This window comes from Platalea leucorodia (assembly GCF_965183815.1).
Source record: "Platalea leucorodia genome assembly, chromosome: 7".
Lineage (NCBI taxonomy): Eukaryota > Metazoa > Chordata > Aves > Pelecaniformes > Threskiornithidae > Platalea > Platalea leucorodia.
In genome coordinates, this window is record NC_138829.1 from 50,209,032 (window position 1) to 50,219,244 (window position 10,213).

A 10,213-nucleotide genomic window follows, 5' to 3' on the forward strand; every position below is an offset into this window, starting at 1 on the left:
CCGACACCGGGGCCCCCCTACCCTGTCGGGCTCCGGCCGCGGGTCCGCCGCGGGCCCCGCTCGCACGGCACACGCACTTCCCGCGCTCCACAGCGGGCGGCGGCCGTTACGCCTTCAACGTGGGGCCGGGCTTTGAGACGGCGATAGCGTTAAGCCCGCTCCAATGGCAGGACTGCCCGGCCGCGCCGCCCTCGGCCCCGGCCCCGGCCCCGGCCCCGCCCGCCTCAGCTGACAGCGCCAAGATGGTGGCGGCGCGTCAGGGGGAGCTCGGCGCCCGGCTCAGCTGACAGCGCCAAGATGGCGGCGGTGCGGGACGAGGAGTTCGCCGCCCTGCAGAGCCTGCTGAAGGTAAGCGGGCCGCCGAGCTGCTGCGGGACGGGGCGCCCGGCCCGGCGGCGAGGCCTTGCCTGTCCCGGGCCGCGCCTGAGCGCCCCCCGCTTTGCTCCCCGCCAGGCGCCGTCGAAGGACGCCGTGCGGCAGCTGTGCCAGGAGTGTTTCTCCAGCCCGCCCGCCGGCCTCGGCCCGCTGGCGCAGCGCGCCTGCCCCGACCTCGCCGCCGGCCCCGAGGAAGCGGAGCAGGTAGGGCCCGGCGGGGCAGCCGCCGGCGCGGCAGCGAGCGGGTGCCTTCGGGAGCCCCCCTTCCGCTGCGCGGAAACGGGGCGCGTAAGAGGGAGCGGGAGGACGGGACCTCCCGAGGGAGGAGGGGAGGGGAGCAACCGCCTGGAGGCCCAGGCCCTCGGGAAGGTGCGCGGCGCCACGGGGCTGCGAAGGACCGCGGCTGCTGCTGTAACGGAAGAGGCTGTGCCTCCCGCGGAGGCACAGCGCGTGAGGCGTGCCTGCTACAGCGCAGTGAGGACCTCACCTCCTTACCTGTTGAGGCTGTCAGGCAGTACTTGGATGTCCAAGGCCCTGGTGGTGTCGATCTCACTGCAGAAGCTGTGTCTCTCCTGGCTACTGAAGGCCGGTCCCATGCTGTATGTAATGCTTTTCAACCCAGCAGAGTCCTTTCTTCCTTTCCTACAGCTGGTATCTGCTTTGCACAACCTCACCAGGCATGTCGTGTACCGCAGCTTGACAAGGGCAGAAGATATCTTGTCTCTCTTTCCAGAAAACTTCCACCAAAATCTGAAAAACCTTTTGACTAAAATAATCTTGGAGAATATGTGAGTGCTACCCTCCTGCCATTTGCTTTCAGCTGGAAAGTTAAAGTCTATGTGTTGGGTTTGATATGTGGATAGCTGGCAGCATGCAAAGTCTTGTTTCTATGAATTTTGTGCGTGCCTTGGGCATAATCACACAGGTTGGGATGAGCAGAGTTGAATGAAATACGTTATCTGAGTGGAAGGGCAAACGAAACAGCCATGGGCACAGAGGGTTTTCCCAAGACTTTTGGAATGGGTGTGGGCCTCATTCACATAATGCAAAGCCCCTTTTATACTCACAACTCACCTGTGTGGTGGAAAAATGCTATAGATGACGATAAAACTTAGAGGGCTAGACTTCAGCACTACAAAATCTGATTGGGTAGCATCTAGATGCCCGTCCACTTACCACCTTGGCTTAGGTGCAGAGGCACTGTATGCGGTAGGGCATATGTGAGGTGGTGGCAGAGGAGAGCAGTTCTGCGTGCTTCTACATCTCACTGCTTGGTAGTCCATTGCTTTGATAAAACCGGGGAGAAAGGTACATGCTATAAGCGAGCTGCACTTACAGAAGAACCAATGGTTGGTCACCAGTTTGCCTACCATTGCCCACCAGTGACAGCCTTTCCTCGGCATTCAGTAGCATAAGTAGTCTCTCTCCCCTGCTTACTGCTGTAGCCCTGGTGACCCTTCTGTCAGGGATAAGCCACTCTGAATGCTTTCCCTATCTTTTTTCTTTTTTCTTTTTTTTTTTTTCCCCAAAGCACTGCTGATACTGTTTTTCTCTACTTTTTCACAGCTCTGCTTGGAGGAATGAAGCACAAGCAAGTCAGAGTAAGTAGTAGTTCACATCTTGATGCAATTAATGTTTCCTAAGGTCATTGATACTTAAGAGTTTAGAATAGTGCATTGCAATGTGTTTTCATAAGTTAGCACAGGGATACCCCCCATTTGCCTTAGATGAAGCTGTATGATTGTGGCATCACAGAGCTTAGCAGGGGCCAACAAGCTTGTATTCAGATCTGTGCTGCTGTGCTAAATTGTTTCCAGTCCTCAAGCAATTCAATTTCATGCTTACTCTGTTGCTGCCTTACAGAGTGCAGGGTATAGCAGGTATTTGCAAAACTTTTGAAAGTGAAGCACTCTGACCTCCCCATTTTCAGGTCATTAAGTGATGGCCGTATTCAATAACTCTGTACTGTAAAGGATATGTATATATTGGGGAATACCTTGTCTTTTCACATCTAGTCAATGCTGTGCATTCTTTCTCTTCCATGCATCAGGAAGTACACTGCAGATATTCGTAACTCTGCTTTTTCCTCACCTTTGTAAAGAGTGATGTAATTAAGGAATGCAAACTTTAACAACAGCATCATGGGCAATAATTTCCATCCCAGTTAGGTGTTCCATGCAGCTACAACACTTTGTTTTCTCCCCAAGAGGTTTTCTTTACACTTAGCACTTAGAGGCTTACAAATGAGAGCTCATAAATAACAGAGTACTTTGAGGTCTGCATGGATCCTCTTTACCCTTTTCTTTGCCTGCAGAGGAGATAATGTCCAACAGGTAAACAGTATGGTAAGACCTGGAAATACACTGTCCCTCAAAGTTTTAATGGAGTATAAATAGGGAGAGGGAAGAACTATTGCATAATGTTAATACAGTAAATACGGCAGTTGCTTACACTAAACAATGTTCTGGTGTTACCAAGACACATAATGCTTCTTCCTTTATCCTTAACACTGTCATGCATTAGAGGAAATGAAGGCAAGCATGACACACCAGCATGACACACTAGCTAGGTCTTCACAACCCAGAAGCAAGGCTGGGTGCGTGGCTCTTGGAGCACCACCCAGGAGCTCTGCTCTGACACTCATGTCTTTGTATTCATTAGATGAATATTTAACTGTGTTGGAATGAGACTGTCTTCTAGGAAATGATGGATTATTTTAGTATTGTAGTCATGAAATATCTGACATATATTACATAGGGACCAAGGCAGTGATTTAAAGAACAGACATTCCAACTGATTGATCTATGTTAACATAAAAACGTGGATGGTTTCCTGCACCTCCCAAGCCACCAGCAATCAATCTTTGCAAATTAACATACAAGGCTAAACAGATGTATTTTATGTTGTTGCAAATGCTGCCAAGTGCTGGCCCTGACAGACTGTGAACTGGAATTTGTTCCAAAAGCAAGAGCAAGGCAGCCAGTTCTGCACTGCCCCCTGGAGCTCTGCTCAGGGGATCAGGAGGAGGAGGGAGAGTCTTTCCCCAGATAGAAAGAAAAAATTCTGCAGGCACTGTTAGGAAGCAACTTGAGCATCTGGAGTCAGTAGGAAGGCTAGCGATCAACCCTTGGGGAGGAAACTAGGCATCTTATGATAGGCAGAATCCAGACAGGCTGCAATTGCCTATTGAGACAGCTCTTTCCGTAGCACTCGACAGAGGTTTAGTCTTTGCCTCTTTATCCCCCTCTGGTACCCTTAAATAGATGTCAAATAACTGCTGACAGCCAGGTTTGATAAGGCTTCGCAAAGATGCTAAAACCTACCAAGCACCACAGTTGAGATCTTAAATTGAGTTTGAGGATAAACAATCACCTTCCTACAGATCTTTTATGGGGTTGGTCCTATGTTTCATTCAGACTTCTTTGAAAATCCCTAGCTGACATAAACAGGAACAAGGTTTCTTCAGGTACCCTGTAGCCATTTATTCTGACATAGTTGCAGCAGTTAAGTCCCTTAGCTGCAGTTGCCCTTTTCAAACTGAAAGGGTTTGTCTTTGTTTCCATGTCCTTAGTGTGGACTTTCTTCTAGTGAGAATTTACTGGTTTTCCCAGGGAACTGGATGCTGCACTTTCAAACATAGGAAGTATAACTCAGCTCTTACCAGAAAATGGAGTTGAAAACAGTGCAAGAGGTGTTCCGAGCCTTATAAATCTGACAGTACCAAAGTGGGAATGACTTTAAGTATGCCCTGTTAAACTGCACCTTACAACTTGTTTTACATATGTTTTAAACAAGGAATTTACATTACAGACATTTTCCAAATTTCTCGATTCTGGCAGTAAATTGCACTTTACCACTGGGCAGTCAAGGGTTCAAGTCTTATCTTTTAACACTAGCGGTTGTTATCTGGCTTGATAAGTAATTATGCTTTCCACTGGTTTGCAGTTTGTGTGAGAAAACACTTGTAAATCTGAGATGAAAATGTCAATACTGTTTCTTTTTCTGGGTTAAAGTGTATTTTTTTTAATGAAAGTAGGAAACTTTGTTTTGTTCAAACAAGGGGGAAAGATATCTGCATGCCACCCATCTAAATACCTGCCTCAGTTTCTCTTGAATATATTCTTCAAATGTTCCTTGTATTTATTACTGGGAGCTGAAAGACACTGTTGAAAAACATTATGCTCCCAGGAACTGAAAGAACATTTGCAGCCAGCCTGTTGGTGACAGAGTTTTGTTGGGAGAAGCTTAATCTCAGCTTTTATGCCAGTTTGCACAGAGCTTAGCGACTCTTGAGGGTTCATAGTGCAGTGAGCTCCATTAAGTACACACACCATCGTGAGAGAACATCCCCATCTCCTCTCGCTGCACAAATTTCTTGGCAGGGCAGCCAAGTCAGACCTGTCCTACTTCCCTTGGAAGGCTCATGGGGTCTCCAGCCCTGAACTATTGATGTTAGTATTGCATGAGACTGTTGAATGATTTCTGTTAGGCTACATCTAGTTAGGATATCTTCGATATTTTTCACAAATTGGCAGGACGTGTGAAGATTGCAGTTTACCAGTACATACGCTGTACTGCAGGATGCTTTGGTTCACAGGTTTGGGAGCTTGAAATAACATGTTTTATACTGCTGGATTTTAAGAGCATTCCTGTGTGCTTTCTTGTCGGTTACAGAACAGAGCAATAAGCATGTAGGTACCAGAGCAACTCATGATGAAACACTAGTTGAGTGTTGCAGGCAGCAAGGCAGGGGATGAAGAGGTAGAGAAGACATCTTACTGCTCCCCATCTCCTAGCTGCTTTGTGAATTTACCTATGCTTGTCTTGCACTATACCATCCTTGCATGTGATGATGGGAGAACCCCGTTTGTCCTTTCAGTGTCATGAGGAGGCCTTCAGAGACTGGCTTATTGCAGAGTAAAAATTATGTGAAACCATGTAGTAGCACTAAAGTTGTACACTTTCCCAGGGCTGGAAGTGGAGAAGCATGTACATGGTGGTACTCACAGGTTCCAGGGTCTGGTGTCATCATGTGCTGCTGGGCCTAACAGACCCATTTTTTAATCCCTCAGTCTCCCTGCCTCGGCTGGTTGACATGGACTGGAGGGTGGACATCAAGATGTCTTCAGACAGCATCAGCAGAATGGCAGTCCCTACTTGCCTGCTTCAGTTAAAGGTAATGTCAGTGGCTGTAAAGGATACAGGATCAAAATAATCAAGTCCAACACCTGACTTACCAGTGGTAGTGCAAAACAGTTCAGATAGATAGGCATCTGGTGCTTGCCTGTTGCCTGGTGGGCAATTAACAGAATTTCTCAGAGATTATCTTTGAAATACCATAGAGCCTGGGAATGATGTCTCTGATGAAAGCCCTCTTTTTCTTGCAAGGGAGAGTTTTCTTTTCGTGAGGATGCAAGAAGGCAGCATATTTGTTCCTGGTCACCACTGTTCTCAACAGAAAGAAAGAAGATAAATTATGAAGTCATGGCCCTTTAATTCTAAGCCACTCATCAGCATGTTTATCTGACTGCATTAGTTGGGAAGTGACTTTTGATTACCAATAACTTCCTTCACTGGCCACATCTATCATTTGGGGAGTATAGCTAAACTTACTGCATATATTCTGCAGAGTTCTGGATTCCCCCCAACCAGTAAAAATGGGATGGGTGGGTTTAGAGGAGGAGGAAAAAAATCCAATCTCTGTTTGTGGGATGGGGTTAAGTATACTATGCAGTATCTGCTAAGATGCTTTTGATATGGATGTGGCTTCCTGCCACGAGTCTCTTCAGAATTTCCCCATACTCATGGCAGTATATGCTTACTTGCACTCTGTCAATGGGAGCACACTTCACTAGTGAGGCACACAGCTTAGAAAGCATGCCATCCCTTGAGGATGGAGCTGGATGCCAAATTTAAAGCATTTTTCTTAATCTGTCTATTAAACACTGACTTTCGTAGTGGCACTGGGAAAACATGTGAATGAATTTTTCATACAGCTAACATCTGCATTCCTATTTTCAGATTCAGGAAGATGTTGCCTTATGTGGAAATAGTCCTGTTGTTTCTGCGCTGACTGTGGAACTGAGCAAAGAAACCCTGGACACTATGTTAGAAGGTCTAGGAAGGATCCGGGACCAACTTTCTGCCGTTGCAAACAAATGAATACTCAAGGGCATGGATTCCAGCGGCAAGGAAGGGAAGTATTGTCTACCTACAGCTCTCATAAGTTGCAGCCTAGTGTAACATGTTTGCTGTTTTTAACAAAACAAAATTAAAGAGATTTCTTTATTGAGTTAATAAGATAGCTTTTGAAAAGCTAACACTTGAACATTCCTCTGGTCTGATGCCAAAAAGTGTTTTCGTGATATGTTGTTGAAACAAAAGCTGGTCTCTATTTCAGAAAAGGATTTGAGGGCTCAGAGCTTGGCTTAATCACAAGGGTCATAACTGGAAATAGCAAATAGCTGCGGCCAGTGAAGCAAGTGCTATCTCTCTGTCCCGAAATTAGGATCTAAAAGGCTCAAGCTGGTTAATGGGCTGCCTTCCAGCATTAGCAGACAAGGAGGGTGCTTCTTTCTGGAATGTGTGTGTACTGAGGTGCATGCTGGATGTAGCACTCTCTCTCCCCCTGTCAATGAAGCACAGCTGTGCTGCAGATTGTTATTACAGGATAATACTTTGAAATAGGGCAATTATGCTACAACACATTCCCTTCTGATCAGCTTCATAGCACCATTTGCAAAATGACTAGTCTGAACATCTTTAGCAGCAAGTAATTTCCTCCTTCTGTTTGAAAAGGAAAAAGGAGTTCAGATAATTCATGTTTGGGTTTATTGGACTCTGGGCTTTGCCTTTGCTGCACAGAAACCAGACTGAGAAAGAATTGATAGCCGTTGTCTGTACTCTAGGAAACCCTTTTGTGGCAATATGTGCCTATACTTTCCCAAAGTGTTCTGTTGTTTGTTTGTATAAATCTTCATTTAATTAAAAAACGAACTTCTAATTGATTCTGTGAAGCCTTTTCAGTCTAGAAGAGATGTTGTCCTGTGTTACCTCATCCTCTTTGTGATGGTGCCTAGTTTCTAGGCTGGTTTAATGGATGTTCATGTTTGTTGCTGAAGAGGGATCTTTCGTTTCCTGTTCTAATGGATTAATCTTCTAAACCGTGTTATCTTCATTCTAATACTGTTTCAGGGCACCTTTTTCCATGGGCACCAGCTCTGTGCAATATTACAGGTGATGACCCTCACCTAAAACTTTATAAATATCTGTGCATTGAAAACGTGGAAGAGTAAGTGCAGAAAATGAATAAAATTCAGACTCTTCTTTCTGTTGAGCTTCTATAATGCTCCAAACTGGAAGACTGGATCCAAATGCTTTGTTTATGGCAAAGTCTCACCTTTCATAAAACGTTTGGCTCTCCTCCAAGACACAAAACATTCTCTTGTGTTTGGAAAAATGATTATTCAAGAAGTATGCATAAACTACAGAGCTTTGCTAATTAATTTTATACATCCACACAGAGTGCAGGCTAGAATATAAGGGTAAATGAAGCCTGTGCCTTTAAAAGGTACTGGTGTAATACAGCTTGTGTATCAAGATGAGATGTATAACAAGTCACTTGTTAAGGTCTACTTGGAGCAAAGATTGTAATGCTTAGTACAGTATCAAGGTAAACTGGTAAATTTCATATATAATAGGGAAATCTGAAAGGAGAAGATGGATATTCAAGAATCTGCTCCATAAGATTCAAGCTGTGAAAAACATCTGTAACAGACTTCTTCAGTTTGAGAATGTTTTGTTGCCTTTGCAGCCTAGTCTTGTATTTACTTATTTGTATTGTACTATTTATTTTAGAAGGTAAGAATCACTGAGGAGGTAGATAATGCATAATGAAGTACTCATAGTGTTAGAGGAGCTGAGGAAGTCAATACACAGAGGAAATCCTTGAGGTAAATACTGAAGTTAGAGTCAAAATGTTGTAGGGCCTAATGAAATAAAGAACTGATAGAGTTCTCATACAAAACCATCATACAACTATAGAATAGTTGTAAAGAAAAGAAAGACTTAAAACTGAAAAGGCTTTTCAGTGTCAGAGTGGCGCTATCTGCAGGTAGCTAAAAGTTGCTCATGGAGACTTAATAAAGGGGACCGTCGACTGCATCAGAGGCATGACAAACATCTGATGACTTCAAGGGGTATATCTCAAGGCATTCTGCAAAAAGATACTGGTATTTTCTAGCCCAAGATTTAGGAGGCTATGAGAGCTTGCCTTCAAATCTTTGCCTAAAGTGTTGGGTGTTTTCTTGTTGGCTCTTACCACCTTTACCAGAAGAGCTGAGACTGCTCAGAAAAAGGTATATAAAACAAGAGAGGCTGTGTAGGACTGTCATTGCCTGATCAGCAAGAGTTCTTCACGTTAAAGTCCTGCTTACACAGGCTGCTACACAGAGAGAGAATAATACGCCTGCTATTGCAGGCAATCATTTGTGATCTTTTTCATAAAATGATTGCTGTCTTAAAATCAATTAGATTTTTAGCCTCCCTCCACATATTGCTGCTATTTGGTAGGCTAGCCTAAATGCATTCAGCACTACTTTGTTATCAGCTTGTTACTGTGCCAACACTGTCCTCTTTAGCTTCTCTCCTACCTTTCCATTTTTCCCTCGTACTTATGAAGCAGTGAAATCCCCTTCCACTTCTGATGGCTAAGCCTAGTAAGCTTTATATTCTGTGCCTTTCAGCATCATAGTGGCCATGCTTCACTTACAGTTTGCACCTACCTTGAATGGCGTCACCACAATTGTTCATTTCTGGAGAAGAACAGTCCAAGGACATTAATAAAGAATAGATCTGTCACAGTATGTGAATCACCTGAATGAACAACTCTTCCCAGGAAACCACAAGCTTTCATTGTGAAGTGGAGCTCAAAAACTCCCATCTTCATTCCAGTATTTGAGGAATAGAAAAAACACCTCCTACATGTACACTGTTTATCAAGTGATAACTCAATTACAGTAAGCAAAATGGTGATAAATTTATTTGTAAAACACAAGTGTGCAAGTTAAATTCAAATTGTAATTTCACAATTCAGACATTGTGTTGGATCTGACTGTGTCAGTGTTGAAAAAGCATTTAAAACATTAAATCCTACTTTGTATTATTCAAAACAAAATTTTGTTTCCTCTTACTGCAAGAAAATATGTACTTTAGGGCGTTCAGACTAAAAGTTGTATAGATGTTGTGATTGAGAGTAAGAAGAACTTAGGAAGAAAATGCCTTTATGATTCCTAGCTTCCATTACTGATCTTTAAACATCAGTTTAAAACGGTAGAAGACTTTAAAAGACTCACGATGGTTTGGTGAAGGTATAATACTTACTCTATGTTTAAGTTTTGGGTTTAATGTGTAAAATTTATACATGCAAGCTCTTCCAAAACTATCATCTATTCAAAGTTTTTGCTTTGTTTGTAACTGAGGTGTTATTATTTCACTTCAAACAAGTTATTTCATTACTAGTAATTTGGTTTAAAATTATTTTGACCTAAGTAAAAAATGTTAGTTTCAATTTGTTTGGTATCTAATTTTCACTGGAGAGAACAGAGTTTAGATTTAACAAAATATATGGGACCCCCTGCCCAGATGAGGACTGAAAAAGGCTTTTTTGGTAACAAATCTGATAGATCTCTTGTTAAGTGAACAGCATCTCTCTTAAAAATCACAACAGCCCAGCTTAATCTCCCATTTTTGGTACTAGGAACAACATATCTAGCAGTGTAATTTCCTCAGCTGCTTTGTAACTGTATTTATTCTGAGTCATAAAAACCCTTAGAAAAGT

At 43.7% G+C, this 10,213-nt stretch overlaps 1 protein-coding gene across 1 annotated transcript; it reads left to right on the plus strand.

Annotated features, from left to right (window-relative positions):
* The first annotated feature begins 207 nt into the window (after window positions 1–207).
* COMMD9 (COMM domain containing 9) lies at window positions 208–9,852 on the plus strand. The gene is made up of 6 exons (XM_082318514.1): window positions 208–348; window positions 454–579; window positions 1,024–1,163; window positions 1,942–1,976; window positions 5,448–5,551; window positions 6,397–9,852. The coding sequence occupies exons 1-6, from the start codon at window positions 298–300 to the stop codon at window positions 6,535–6,537; spliced, it is 597 nt and encodes a 198-aa protein (XP_082174640.1). The 5' UTR covers window positions 208–297; the 3' UTR covers window positions 6,538–9,852.
* Window positions 9,853–10,213: the final 361 nt, after the last annotated feature.

Excerpts from the sequence above, each read along its gene's own strand:
- COMMD9 (XM_082318514.1), top strand. The coding sequence starts at position 298 with ATGGCGGCGGTGCGGGACGAGGAGTTCGCCGCCCTGCAGAGCCTGCTG. Across the intron at positions 349-453 it reads CCCTGCAGAGCCTGCTGAAG|GCGCCGTCGAAGGACGCCGT; the intron begins GTAAGCGGGCCG and ends GCTCCCCGCCAG. Across the intron at positions 1,164-1,941 it reads AAAATAATCTTGGAGAATAT|CTCTGCTTGGAGGAATGAAG; the intron begins GTGAGTGCTACC and ends ACTTTTTCACAG.